At 46.4% G+C, this 15,001-nt stretch overlaps 1 protein-coding gene across 1 annotated transcript; it reads right to left on the bottom strand.

Moving 5' to 3' along the window:
• Positions 1-1,720: 1,720 nt before the first annotated feature.
• Positions 1,721-11,132, bottom strand: PCP2 (Purkinje cell protein 2). Its single transcript, XM_015412574.1, has 4 exons — positions 11,094-11,132; positions 9,046-9,173; positions 8,358-8,508; positions 1,721-1,814 (listed from the first exon to the last, which is right to left on the bottom strand). The coding sequence occupies exons 1-4, from the start codon at positions 11,130-11,132 to the stop codon at positions 1,809-1,811; spliced, it is 324 nt and encodes a 107-aa protein (XP_015268060.1). The 3' UTR covers positions 1,721-1,808.
• Between the last annotated feature and the right edge of the window lie 3,869 nt (positions 11,133-15,001).

Raw genomic sequence — 15,001 nt, 5'->3', positions numbered from 1 at the left:
AAAGTTTTTCTGCCAAAATGTTAGCTTTCTTGACTATAGAAGTCATCACCCCCACCTGCCAGATTGTATTGAGAATTGTTGTTTAGGCTGACAGAGGTGATTAACTTGCAGCAGCTGAGAACTGTCTTCTAAAGTGGTTCACAGCTTGCAATTTAGAGATCTATCCTGGTAACAGCTTTCTATTGGCTAAATGTTTAAGAATACCTATGTAGAATAGACAGCTTGAGAAGACTCAGAGAGAGAAGAGACTGCCTTGAAGCTCTCTTCAACTTCTGCCCTGTTGCTATGTAGTGTGTAAAATAGCCAGCTAGGTTTTTTCTTTTGGTTTGCATTCCTTGTTGAACTGTATACATTCTTTCCCCTATCTATGTGTTGTTTGTCCTTTGTTTTTGTAAAGTTCTTTCTGCACTGAGAACTTCAGCCCCACCAGAAGCAAATTTGCTCCACAAGCCACAAAATCCTGGTTGCAGGCCTGCTGCTACAATGCAGCTAGTTTAAAAATACAAATAAAGGTCTTGAGAAATTCAATTACATAAGTAGCTCACATTTTACAGTATTTTAGGGGATGGCTGTGGCTCGGTGAAAGAGCATCTGCTTTGCAAGCTGAAGGTCCAAGGTACAATCCCTCGTGTCTCCTGCTAAAAAGAGATGGAAGTAGGTGATGTGCAAGAACTTCATCTCAGACCCTGAAGAGCTGATTTGGTCAGAATAGGGTCATACTGATCTAGATAGACTAATGGTCAGCCTCACTATAGGGCACCTTCATGTGTGCTCATTGGGTGCAGACTGTTCCGGCATTTCTGATCTCGTAGCTCTGACACGTGAGATGCTCCAGCCCACATTGCTTTTTGGCTGAAACAGACCAGCACGGGCTGTTTGTTCTGCATGCCTGGCTTCCGGTGGCGAGTATGGGGGATCTCCTGGGAATGTAGATATCTCTTTTCCCCCAGAATACGTTCAGTTATGTCTTCTGCATCTTGCCATCTGGACATAATATGCCCTGAGTGTGTGCTTCTGCCATGCCTTTCTCAAGGACAGATCGAGATAGACGAAGGGAAATATAAAACCCTTAAAACTAGAGAACACATTAGTATTCCTTCACCTAATGTTCTTTGTACGCCTTTTACTTCTCCACACCTTTCTTACTGTTAAGAATACACTTGATTAACCTATACAGTGTAAGGAGTTGTAACGTGAATTTGGGCTGGGAGTGGGGAGGTTATGTATAAACAGAATTAACTGTGGCATGCAGAGTCAGTGGTCATCCCGATCCCTTCACTGGTATGATTCACTTCATAATTCAGAAAAAAAAACTTTGTGTACTGAGAAGGATGTGTCCTGAATGGCATTGGTCACTTGTATGGGAAACACACTTTCTTTCTAGTACTGAAATGCGGTACAAGTTCATCAGTACTACTCAGTGTATCGAAGATGAAGTCAGGATTTTAAGAGCATTCTATCATTTTCTTAAAATGTGGTTTATTAACATGCTTTCTCCACTGTGTGTATGGCAAAAAATAGTATATTCCTCCCTAGTACAACCTTGCAGTAGTAGTGGTTTCATGTCCCTGTGGCATAGCTCCCCTTTCCCACACTGGTGCTAAGGGTCATCTGCTAAGGAAACTGACAAGGAAGAAACCAACTTTGCTTTTATTGGAATGGCAGGACATGTACAGAGAATAAGTGGGGCAGGTACTGCAGGAAAGGGATGTTTTGGGGCCAGTGGCGGTGTGCTATGCTTGGTGGTGGTATCAGCTGGTGTCTTTCTGTTTGTCTGCTGTTTTCCCTGACCAAGGTTGGAAAGGTACTCATTTCTGCAAAGAAGAAGATACCACAGTGGTAGTGTAGTGAAGGTGGGACCTTCTCTCACCACTCTCCATGGAGTTTCCATAATAAACACATAAGATACAAGCACAGACACATATGGATTGAACACAATTTGAATAAAGCTTCCAAGAGGCTGGGAGGGTGCAGTGTGTTCCTTGGCTATTTTTGCCTGCTGTAGCATCACTTTTTGCTCCATGTCAGTGATGGGTTGTCTTTTGAGGTGTGTGTTCTAAGCATTTTACCAAGGGAATTTGCCAACATAATTTTGCCCTTGTTGAAGTCTTCAGGGTACCTCTATCAGTGCCCCATTCTTCCCAATGCTGAACCTACCTATTCAGAACCTCTCACTGTGTCTCACACCTGCTGCTGGAAAATCTGGTTGCCCATGTCAAGCTAGAATATAATTCTTGGTAGGCTGATCCCCTCCCCACCACCATATGGGCCGGGACCCTCAGGTATGTCATGGAACCTCCACCTGAACTCCTACAGAGGTACTGATTTTTGTTGCATTCTGGAAGGTTCGTGTTGCCAGTGTGCATGCACCGAGAGCAAGAGTGCCACACCTCCTGCCCCACTTTGCATACACCCTCAGAGGAGCAGCAGGATGAAGTGAAGTCAGTCAGAGGAAGAGGGGATTTCTTAATGGCTCTGTGGCTTTTCCCTAACTGTGGTATGCCACCTGGTGCTTGGCTTCCGTTTCGCATCCCCAGCAATCTTGGTGTGCTGCTTGTGGCCCAGTGAAGTCATAATTCTGTGTCCCCTCTTCCTGTCACATGATTCTGATGCATGTGTCTCCCTCTCATGTTCTGGCAACTCAGCTGGATTCCAAGTCTGCAATGGGTGAGGGCTACAGTTTTAGGGAAATCTGCTGCAGTGCACTGTAACATGTGAGTAGTTCAAGTCCAACATGCTGAACTGCCATCAAAGCTTCTGAAGCTCTTGGAGTGAACATCAAAATAGTTCTGCAAAGAAGACAAGCAACAGGGCTCAACTTCAGTGCACACTACCTCCCTTGAAACCACCTGTAGGCTTGGAGCCTAAATTCTGTCAGCTGAGCCTCAGACTGGAACACTGGTACTGCCTCCATCCTCTGCAGGGGGCCACAGAGAGTATGAAGAGTACTTCGGTCTGATTATGCCCTTTCTAAGTGTATGTTTATTGTATCTGCTGTTGTGTTACATTCTCTCCCATAACTCTGTTATTGGGGATGGGGTGAGGGAAATCTCTGTAGCAGCAGGCACAGCTTAATGCAACTGCCATCCATTCAAGGAGATGGGGGTCAACTAGTGACATACTTCGTAGCTTGCAATTCATCGTGTGTGCAGGAAAAGGGGTGGGTGTTCTCTGAGCCTTGCAAATGGGATTGCTTACCCTAGCATAGTTAAACAGTGTTTTTTTTTTCTAATTTGCCTTTTCTAGAGTCTGGGCTCATCTGCAGCACTGAAAACATTGCCACCCAGTCTGGTCCTGCTGCTTGGTGGCTGTCCCACACTTGCTGAGATGCAAGGAAAAGGCTGGGCTTGCCCTTTTGCTCTGTGTCTCTCTTCCCCAGAGTCAGCTCCTAATCCCTGTTTGCTGCAGACTCTTAACATTTCAGTTCCGTTCTGTTAACTCCAGGAAATGTACCTAGATTTGCAAGAGCTTCATAGCACCCAGGAATGGCTTTTCCCTTCTCTTTGCACCCCTACCACAAAGTCAACTAGTCTCAGGTTTTTAAAGGTATGCAGAAAATGCCAGCCGGGAGCAGCCTCTTGTGGACATGACAGGACACACCACAGACACGGCCTCACGTAGATCCAGTCAGAAGACACAAGAGAGAAACAGAGAGTTAATCAGTTGAACAAGGAGGACAGTAGTACACGAATGTCCATAACGGAGCAAGGTTAGTGACAGTCTGTCAAAAGAGAGCCAACCGGCAAAGTTAATATTTGCATCAGGGGCATTAACAAGGTCACAGGAAACAGACATATAGTGCATATGTGTGAAAAGTCCTGGTTTGGGCAAAAGTGTTCAGTTCTGCAGGGTGTCTCTTTGTGACCCGAAGTCTCAGTTCCTTCCTCTGTAATGGAAGGAAGTTGTAGACTGGGATCTCTGCCCAGGAAGGGTTGGACAATATCATGGAGAGAGTAGATGAGGATACCCTAAGCATTTAAAGAGTAGATGCAGTGAGGGACTGGTTAGCATACAAAGAGTAGTCAAGATGTCTGCGTTCGTTTTACAACTCTGGAAGGTGAGCAGAGTCAGAGACAGTGAGAAAACTATTGAACAAATGTAACAAACCTCAGCAGCCTTCCTTTGGTAGCTGGCAGTGGCCATTCCCAGCTCTCTTCCGTATGTACGTGTAGGATACAGGCAGGTAGAAATGCGGGTCCATATTACCATTGTATGGATATAAATAGAATTGAAGCAGTTCTAAGAAGGCATGAGTATGTGAGTGATTTTTTTAGAGATCACACTAAGTGGAACACAGCTTTTCTCTTGAGCTGTTTGTGCCTCACACAATTGCTATTGAGGCAGGAGAGAATTTGGATTTAAAATGAAATGTACATCCCAGTCAGTGCAGAGTCTACATTGATTTTAGGTGCCAGTTTAAAAGGTTTGAGGTCTTGACCTACACATTACGTTGGAGATATGTGACTGGCGTATACGTATGTGTGTTAGCTTTTAATCTCTGTGCCATTTTGCTGATTGAAACTACCCCCCCTCTTAGGCAGCAATTAATCTGGGAGGGAAAGTAGATAGGCAACGTGTCTTGCATATGAAAATGTTCCACAACCAGGAATGGACAGGAACTAGGAAAATGTGCTTTGGTTTGTGGTTTGTGACAAACCACAAACTGTCACAAATTTTTAGCTGCTTCACGAACTTGTTTGGTTTGTGAGGTTTGTGAGGTGGGGTACAATGCCATAAAGTCCATCCTCCAAAGCATCCATTTTCTCCAGGGGAATTGATCTCTGTAGTCTAGAGATGAGCTGTAATTCCAGGGTATCCCCAAGTCCCACCTGGAGGCTGGCATCCCTAGGAGAGACTTCAGTATTTAAGTGAGGCAGTGGTATCCATGTTCGGTTAAATAATCAGCCATGTGAAAAATGGTATAGGAACACAGGAAAAGGAGGAATGGAATCAATGGAAACTTGTCAGGCATGAGAAACCAGCTTAAGATCCCCAAACCCTGCCCGGTAGCAGGCACTGCTGTCTCCTTTTCAAGATGTTTTCATGGTAGTTAGACATTTTCCTTTAAAATAATTACATGGCAGTTTTCAGGAATGGATGTACATGTAGTAATCTGACCTGGGAATTTAGATTTCAAATGTAGTCCAGCCACAGGCAAACCTATTGGCCTTCAACCTTCAGCCTTCATTTCCTTGTCTGAACAATTTGAATAATAGTGACCCTGCTGTTTAAGATTTGTTGGAAAAACAAGAAGTCTTTTTTTTTTTTGCACATAGAAGTAATAAATTAATGACATGATCATTTGGGGATTCTTAATCTTTCAGATCTGACTTGAAGATGCTGGTGCATTTGTGAACCAGCTGAAGCTCTTCTTAGTGCTGGGCTCCAGAAAATAACAAATGGCATTTCCTCATTATGACCTTGTGCTGCTGAAAAGTGCTTTTCCACAGGGGAAGAGTTAAAAAAAAAAGCCAACCTGTGCAGTGATGCTGCAAAGCTACTTAGCTTAGACCTAGCCAGTGGTGTTGATGATGGGTGTTGGGGGAAGTGAGAGTCCTGCACGTCCAGCAGGCTTGACCCCCCTTGTCCTCGGCCCAGCACCCTTCACTTCCAGAGAAGAGGGAGTTAGTGGTCAACCTCCTTCTCCTCCTCTTCCAAGCTCCCCTCCTACACAACCTGTAGTATCCTTTCTGCAGCAGCTATCAGTCAGGGATGGGGATCTTGCGCAGCATCAGTTTACCCATTGCCGCCTCCTGCACAGTTGCCAGCCAACAGCAATGCCAAATGTTGAAGCATGTGAGTCAAGCAGCTCCTGAAGTGCTGGCAGCAGTGTTCCCTCTAAGCTGAGTTAGTGTGAGCTAGCTCACAGTTTTTTAGCCTCCGGCTCACACATTTTTGTCTTAGCTCAGGAAGGAGGGCTCCAGAGCAAACTGATTTATACAGGAGCCAAATCGCTCGCTCAGAACTTTAATACCCAGTAGCTCACAAAGTAGAATTTTTGCCCACAAGGCTCCACAGCTTAGAGGGAGCATTGGCTGGCAGAGCTGCCAGGGCTTGGCTCTACTTGTTTCTGGCCACCAGCAGCCCATGGGGAACTCTCCTAGTAAATTAAATGACCAGACCGCCCCGGCTGTCCATTTTCAGCTGCAGTTTGGTGTAGTGGTTAAGTGGGCGGACTCTAATCTGGGAGAACCGGGTTTGATTCCTCACTCCTCCACTTGCACCTGCTGATGTGACCTTGGGTCAGTCACAAGCTCTGGCACAGCTGTCCTTGAAAAAGAGCAGTTAGTGTCAGAGTTCTCTCAGCCCCACCCTGTTGAGACTCCAAGTGAAGGGCGCGGTATAAATCCAATCTCCTCCTCCTCCTCCAGGTGGACTGATGTTTGTTTCTGTAGCCCTGTAATCTCCACAAAAATCTGGCAGCACCAGTCCACAAGGTCAAGAATCTACTATTATCCTTATCTGTAAGTAAACTTCATTCAGCAAAAGTTCCTCTTCTCCTTAAGTCCTGTTAAGTGAATAACTCTACTGCTTCTGCAGCTCAGTGTTAATTGCTTAACTAATTACTTCCTTTCACTCTTAGTGCCCTGATATTTCTGAATAGATCCTTTATCAGTTCCTTTGCCACAGATGTTTTGTAACACATTTTAACCAAAGAGAAATACAGTTATTAAATCTCTCCCCACCACACAAATAAATCCATTCATTTATTTAAAACATTAATTAGCTGCCTGTCTACCTTACAGAACTCAAGGCAGCTTGCAATCTAGATAAAATACATAAAATAGAATACATTAAAAAAAAACAAAAATTAAAATCACAATTTAGGACTGCCAGTAAATTGCTGAAATGCGGTCCTAAACCCATTAGAATTAAAAATACATTCATACCTGAGGTATCATGGGCACCACAAGTGAACAGGAAATAATTAATTAAGCATAATTGTAATTCACCTTGAGTCCATGTGAGGATGGTGGACTATAAATAATGTAAATAAAATAATAAATATAAGACAAGAAAGATTTGGGACAGGAGGGAAGGTTTGAATTGCTGCTTTTCTCTTTGCCTACCAGGTGTACTCTTTTTTATTACATATGATTGTGGTTTTGGGCTTGTGCCATTATAATAATAAAATATTGAATAATCACTTTTGCTGCAAAGGTGATTTCCTACTCCCTAGAAAAACAATCTGTTCAGGGATGCCATTCTAAGCACTGGAAGTAATTAAGCACAGGCAAGAAGAAGAGGTGCCTCAATAGAGTTTTGTCAGGTCATGTATGGATAGCTAGCTCTGCAACTGCATTTTAAATGTGGAGGGAAATTGCCCCAAAATTGGGCCGGAGGGTGGGGGTGGGAAGACATGAACACTACACAGAAAACACTGCAATACAATAAGCTGATTACAGTGTTGTCTGGCTTACATGAATAAATCATGGTAGTTCCAGACTAAATGACAGTGTGTAAACAGCCACAACAGGGCATGATGTAGTAATAAAGGTGGAATTTCTGCTTAGGGGCTGTGGCCGCAGGAGATAGTTTAGGATTCTTTTGCACGTAATGTCAACCAAATGGTGGATGCCCAGATGGAATAATTTTGTTTGTAGAACACTTAAGATTTTATATAGGCATCATTACACTTGATTGTGCATACTTATCATCAGGGGTCATTTCGTAGAAAAAGAGGTGGAGGAGCTCATTAGCATAACTTATTTGCATATACCACACCCCCTGACATCACCGGAAGTGTGTCAGAAGGCAACACTCACTGCTCAGGCTCCACTGGACTGTTTTTGATTGCTCAATAAAACATTACATTATAAACATTTACAATCAGTAGTTATAGCTGCTGGTGCAAATGCCGACCCATTAATACTGATTGTTATGGCGGGGTGGTGTTGGGATGGGGGGGGGGGGGGGGGGGATGTGCAGATCTGCCCTCACAGAAGGAGGAAGAGCTTGTACCTGAAGACGGTGGGGGGGGGGGCTCTGCAACTTACCTGGCTGCTTCTTGCTCCTCATGGCCCGACTGAGGGCTGCTGGGAGCAGGGGGTGGGGCTTGTTGCATGTGCCCGCCCCCTAGGCTTTGTAGGTATTTGTAATGCTTCAACATATTTTAAAATGTTTAAAATGTATGTGATGATAGTGAGGAAAAAAGACATTAGTATCTACGTTACAGGCAACAAGGCCTCAGTTTTTACCTCTCAAACTTCTGTTTTCTATTTCCAGCCTTAATGGCAAGAAGCCACTGAATTTATGGAAACAGGCTGGGGCTGTAGTAAGCCCAGTTGTGTGGTATACTAGACATATCATTAAACTATGTAGGTAAACTAATAAGACATTCTCTCAATTGCCCTCACCTTGGTGGCCCCGGAAGCTGGTTTGCTGCTGGCATTATTTTCAACATTCTGGAAACCAGGGAGGTAGTTAAAGGTGGCACGTTGATCGTCCATCCGCCGGCTCTGTGTGTTAGCCAGCATTTCCATTAAATGGTCCATCTCTGGTGGTGGGCTGGGACTGTCACCTGTCCAAGGAACAGAGATCATGAGAGGAAAATAGGCAGGGATAATACAGTAGTAGTGTTGGTGTTCCATTTTCTAGGGATCAGGATTTGTATATGTTCCAGGCTCAGAATGTTCCTGTGTTCTATTTAGCACTATTACCCTTCTAAACTTTAATTAACACTTCACAAAATTGGATAATATTCCAGTAGTATACAATCTCAGTAAGTCTGTTATTTGCATAAGATTGATCTGTGGAGTTAGATTCTAGTCTCTGACACAGGAACTTGTTTTTGTTAAGAGTCCAGCTTGTGAGAACTACCAAATAGACTTACTGAGCAAGCAATGTCAGAATTTTGACTTTTGAGTTTAGCTGAGAATCCTACAGATCATATTCAGAGCTGCCAAATAATCTAGATGGACCTCTGCTAGTGGGGAAGGTGGGGGTGGGGTAGGCAGAGTTTAAGAGCTTTGCTAGCTCTTGCCAGTCATGCAGCATCCAAACAAGCAGTTTTGAATTTCCCGCCTTGAAAGCACCTTGGATAACTCACTGTTCTCAGGGTCCGGGCTGCTCTTGCTATGCACGATCTGAATGTCACAACGTTGCTCATCCATACGCCCACTCTGTACATGGGTCAGCAGATTAAAGAATCCTTCCTGTTCTGGGGAGCCAGTCTGCAAGAGAAAAATAAAGACTGGAGACAAGTCCAGACACCAAGTGTCCTGAGGTCCTCATGGTCTTCCCCGCCAGCCAGTTATTGTCAACAACATCAGGAGCAGAATTGTGTGATTCTCTGGTTTCTTTGCTCATCCAGAACTGGCAGGTAAGGAATACACACACAGGTGAATTAATCTAATGTTCCGTATAGTGTTGAATTCCAAATGGTGAATGAGACGAGGGGAACTACCTTTGTCTAGAAAGATATTGAAGCAAGGATAAATTTCACACATTTATTGAAAAACTGCAGTTGGGCATAGGTGTGTACATACCTCTTGCTCCTGAAGTGTTGCTGCTAAATAATGTCATGAACTTTCCCTAAAAGATTCCCGGGCATTACATTACACATGATCACTATAGTTAGATTTTTTTATGCTAGATTCTGGAAAAAGGAAATGTCTCCAGATATCTGGGAATGGACTGGGGGGGGGGGGAGAGAAATATCTAGATACTCTCAAATGTGCCCCCTATCTGTGGATACCTAAATCCAAAGATCAGGGCCACACTTGCACTAAGCAGATTTTTCTGTAAACTTGAGTGACCCCATAGAAAAATTTGGAACTTAAAAAAACAACAACATGGGTGTGTATGTTTAAATTCTCCCAAAAGTAAAATATCTCTGTTGATCATCGTCAGAGCCCAGGAGCTGCACTGGGCCCAGTAGTGGCCATGGCAGTGCCAGGGAGCCACGCTGAGTCCAATGGTGGTGGTGGTGGTGCTGTCCAGGAGCCATGCTGGGCATGCTGCCACCAGCAGCACAGCCTGGGAGTTGCGCTGGATCTGCCGGCAGCGGTGCAGCCTGGGAGTTGAGATGGGCCTGGCAAGAAAGTCTGTGTGGGATTCCCCCCCCACACACACAAGTATTGCAGGACCACACTGGTATTTCTTAACTATCTATAGAAAGGTAAATGCTTAAATGAGATAGATTCAGTTTGCTTGCCTTGCATCCAGAAAATAGATTTAGTTAACTGGTTTTGACTAATTCATGTAGTTTTGTATATTTCTGTTATAGTACTGTACACTTTAGTTACATGTAGTTTTTTTCTTTTTTAAAACTTGTTTTTTCTTGTTTAACCTACTTTATTTGTAAAGTTGTCTTGAGTTTCTTAACAAATGTTTTTTTAAAAAGGAATCTACATTTGTGTACCATATATAGAGCTATGTTTGTGTGGATGGAAACTCAGGATTTCCCGATCATGTGAAATACGGCTGCCAGCTCCAGACTGGGAAATACCTGGAGATTTGGGGGCGGAGCCTGGATAGGGCAGGGTTTGGAGAGGGGAGGGACCTCAGCAGGGTATATTTACATAGAATCCACCCTCTAAAGCAGCCATTTTCTCCAGGGGAACTGATCTCTGTCGTCTGGAGATCAGTTGTAATTCCAGGAGACCTCCAGGACCCACGTGGAGGCTGACATCCCTAATGTGAAAAGAGCCAAATGTACATAGACAGTGGCTCTATTCAGACCATACAACAACCATGCACAGGACAGGAGCAGAACTTCCTGCTGTGATCCACTCCATCTGTATTCCATTTGCATACTTTGGGTGCATGACAAGGTCTAGTGATTTGCCTAGTTATCTAGTGACCTTTTGCCTGATGTAGTATGTTAACTGGGGACTTCCTGGTCCATGGCTCACACACTTAAATCACTAAACCAGTTCTAGCAGAGAACAATATTGAATAGAGCTCAGGCACCTACAAAGATAAATTTCTAGTGTTTGTTTTAAATGCAAGCTTTTTTGCTGGTTGTTCTTTGGAGCTTTGGTTTTATGTTCTCAGGCAAAGAGGGAAATGCTAAGAAAACTTGGAGCAGTGTTCAGCTCATATTTAGGAGAAATGGCATTTGTAAGCTACCAGTGGTATGAAGCACTTACGTGGACCTGTGGTGGCTGCAATGTCTGGACAACACGCATATTCCGGTGCTCTTGGGGAGGGGAAAGTACAGCGGTGGGTCTAGGCAGAAGGTCAAGGGAAGGAAGCTGAGAAACAAAAGGGCTTGGCGCCCTTCCAGCCTGTGACCCATCCAAAAGAATGTTAGCAGTGGGGCTAGGATTGGGACCCCTTCTCCGACATTGGTGCTTTGCAATGCCAGGTCTATCAATAAAAATACCATATTCCTTTGGGACTTTGTTTTGGAACAGCCGGTAGACTTGGCATGTGTGACCGAGACCTGGGTGTGGGATGGGAAGACTGTAATTGTCTCCCAGCTTGCCCCACCTGGGTTCTCGGTCCTGCACCAATCATGGACTAAGGGGCGGGGGGGAGGAGTGGTGTACCACCTAACGCACCGGCCAGTAGCCTGCTGTCCCTGATGGAGGCCGTATCAGGCTGGGCGCTGGAGCACCCTACACTGGTAGTCTTGGGTGACTTCAACATCCATGCCGATGATGCGACCTCCAATCAGGCAATAGACCTAGTGTCATCCATAGCAGCGCTAGGACTCTCCCAACTTGTATCGACCCCCATGAACCGGGCCGGTCACACGCTCGATTTGGTCTTTGCGGCTGAGGTCTTAGTGGACCAGATTACTGCAGAGGCAGTACCATGGTCGGACCACTATGTCCTGAAGGCCTGTCTGAATTTTCCACCCCGACCCTGTTTAGGCGGTGAGCAGATTTTAGCTCACCCGCGGAGCCAAATGGACCCAATATGGTTTCAGATGGCCCTGCGGGATCCTAGGCCCCCTGGTGGCTCATTAGATGAACTTGTGGAGAACTGGCATGGCCAACTCTCCACAGCCATCGACAAGATCACTCCCAGGTGCCCTCTCCGCACTCTCTTTAGGCTGGCGCCCTGGTATACCCAGGAGCTACGGCTTATGAAGCGAGAACTGAAACGGCTAGAGAGATGGTGGTGCCGTGCTCACGACAAGGCCACAAGAGCATCCCATAGGATGTTTATGAGATCCTATGAGATGGCAGTCAAAGTTGCAAAGAGGGATTTCTATGTGACCGCGATTGCATCTGCTAGCTCTCGCCCAGCCCAATTGTTTAGGATGATTCGGTCTTTAACGACTCTGCCACAGGGCAGACAAAATATTAGTGAATTGGATATTGGCTGTGAGGCATTTGCAAGCTATTTCGCAGATAAAGTCTTGGCGCTCCGCCACGACCTCCCTGCCACAGTTGAAACAGTGAGTGAACTTGAGGCCCCTTGCACGTCTTTGATTCCGGGTTTGGATTACTTTGGGCTGCTCAGTCTGGAGGAAGTTGACAGACTGCTCGTATTTGTGCACACAACCACATGCAGCCTGGATCCATGCCCCTCCTGGCTCATTAAAGCGGGCCACGGGGGGTTGCGAGGTGCCCTACGGGAGATAGTCAACATGTCCCTCTCTGAGGGGCAGTTCCCAAGGGCACTCAAGGAAGCAATGGTCCACCCTCTTCTGAAAAAAACAACTCTGGACCCGGCTGTATTGGCCAATTATCGGCCGGTGTCCAATTTGCCATATTTAGGCAAACTTATAGAGAGGGCGGTGGCAATACAGCTACAGGGCTTTCTGGATGATGCTTCCATCTTAGACCCTTTCCAGTCCCACTTTCACCCGGGATATGGGACGGACACTGCGCTGGTCACCTTGACTGGCGACCTCCGGAGACATCTGGATTGAGGCGGCGTGGTGGTGCTGTTGTTGTTAGATCTGTCGGCTGCGTTCAACACGGTCGACCACCAGTTGCTGACCCGCCGTCTCGCCGACGTGGGGATATGGGGGCTTGCCTTTCAACAGCTTGCCTCTTTTCTCCAAGGTCGGGGACAAAGGGTGGCGCTAAGGGAAAAACAGTCACAGAGACACCCGCTTGAACGCGGGGTGCCTCAGGGGGCAGTGCTTTCCCCAATGTTGTTTAACATCTACATGTGCCCCCTTGTCCAGATTGCCCAGAGGCATGGGCTGGGATGTCATCAATAATGCAGATGACACCCAGCTCTATGTAATGCTGGGCAGCCAGTCGGACTCCACCCCAGAAGATCTACACCAGGCGTTACAAGCCGTGGCTGGTTGGCTCAGGCTGAGCCGACTGAAGCTAAACCCGGAGAAGACGGAGGTCCTGGGCCTGTGTTGCACTGGTTTGGGGTTGGGGATCTCTCTCCTGACCTTTGATGGGGCGCCTTTGGTGCTAGCGTCGGAGGTTAGGAGTTTGGGAGTGCGCCTGGACTCCTCGCTAGCTATGGATGCCCAGATGGCAGTCACTGCCAGGTCGACCTTTTACCATCTCAGGCTGGCTCGGCAGTTGGTCCCTTTCCTTGACCGCAATGACTTGGCCACAGTGATTCACGCGATGGTCACCTCGAGGTTAGATTACTGTAACGCTCTCTACATGGGGCTGCCTTTGTCGCAAATCCAGAAGCTGCAGCTATTGCAGAATGCTGCAACCAGGCTCCTGATGTGTCTCCCCAGGCGGGAGCACATCCGACCTGTGCTGAAAGCGCTGCACTGGCTGCCAATAGCATACCGGATTCACTTCAAAGTGCTGGTTATTACCTTTAAAGCCCTATACGGCCAGGGTCCGACATACCTGAGGGACCACCTCTCCTCAAATATTCCCCCAAGGGGACTACGGTTGGGGATGCAACATCTGCTGGTGATTCCCGGCCCTAAAGAGGCCAGGCTTGCAGTTACTAGGGCAAAGGCCTTTTCAGTGGCGACTCCTATCTGGTGGAATGAGCTCCCGGAGGAGATCAGGGCCCTGTGGGACCTTATGCAGTTCCGCAGGACCTGCAAGACGGAGTTCTTCCACCAGGCTTATGAGTAGGAGCCACCACTACCACCAACAACAACGATCTTGGAGCAACGGGGTGCAGGAGTGGCCCTGAGATTGATCACACTGCGGTACTATGACGTGTGGGTGCCACTGAGTTTAAGACCTGATTCTGGATACCATCCCCACCATCTTTAAACTGAAGATCATGATCAGCTTGAAGCACTTTGTTTGTATATTAGAAATGTAGTTTTAGTCTGTTTTACTATGTTTTTATATTGGCACGTGTGCCCTTGTGTTAGCCGCCCTGAGCCCACTTGCGGGCAGGGCGGCCTATAAATCTAAAAAAATAAAATAAACAAATACAAAATATCTGGGATCTACATCTGTGATTTTGAGCTATGGTAGATGGGGTGAGAGTACTTGCATGTATCGAGGATGTTTTGGCTTTGTTCGCTGAATTCTGGGGATGCCAGGATGAAACAAATGGGAAGAAAATCCAATCAGACTCTCACAAGTGATGAGTTGCGGAGAAATAAGAATGAAGAAACGTATTGTGGAAGCTGGTTTTGGAGAGCTAATGGGACAGGAAAATCTGAAAACAGCTGGAGCAGGGGGGGCTGTTTTTATTATCGAAATGCATTGGAATTAGTATAATTTCTGCAGCACTAAAGTGTAGCTGATTTTGTACTCAGGCATGACTCACAAGGATTGCAAGGCAGAAAATTCTATTAGTGCCCCCTTTGACAAGAAAAATAAAGTAATAAATATTGTTGACACTTTAATAGTGAGCCAACATCTATCTTGTGAAGTGGGTTACCTCAACTTCCCTAATGGGAGAGCCAGCCCACACATGGCATATATATGATGCTTATGATATACATACACACACACACAAGAGGGGGACCCGCGATACTCGCGGGGGGAGAAGAGCTCCGTCTCCTCCATCCCCCCCCTCGATCTCCCCGAGGCGGCGGCGGCAAGGCCGGTCTTCCCCCCCCCGCCCAGCTGGCTGGCCTGCCTGCCGGCGGCTCCAAGAAGGAGGAGGCGGCGGTGGGGGCGGCGAGGCCGGGCCCCCCCCCGCC

This window comes from Gekko japonicus, unplaced genomic scaffold, assembly GCF_001447785.1.
Source record: "Gekko japonicus isolate JY-2015 unplaced genomic scaffold, Gekko_japonicus_V1.1 scaffold792, whole genome shotgun sequence".
Taxonomy (NCBI): Eukaryota; Metazoa; Chordata; class Lepidosauria; order Squamata; family Gekkonidae; genus Gekko; species Gekko japonicus.
Note: the sequence above shows the minus strand (reverse complement) of the source record. Positions and strands in the feature narration are given on the sequence as shown.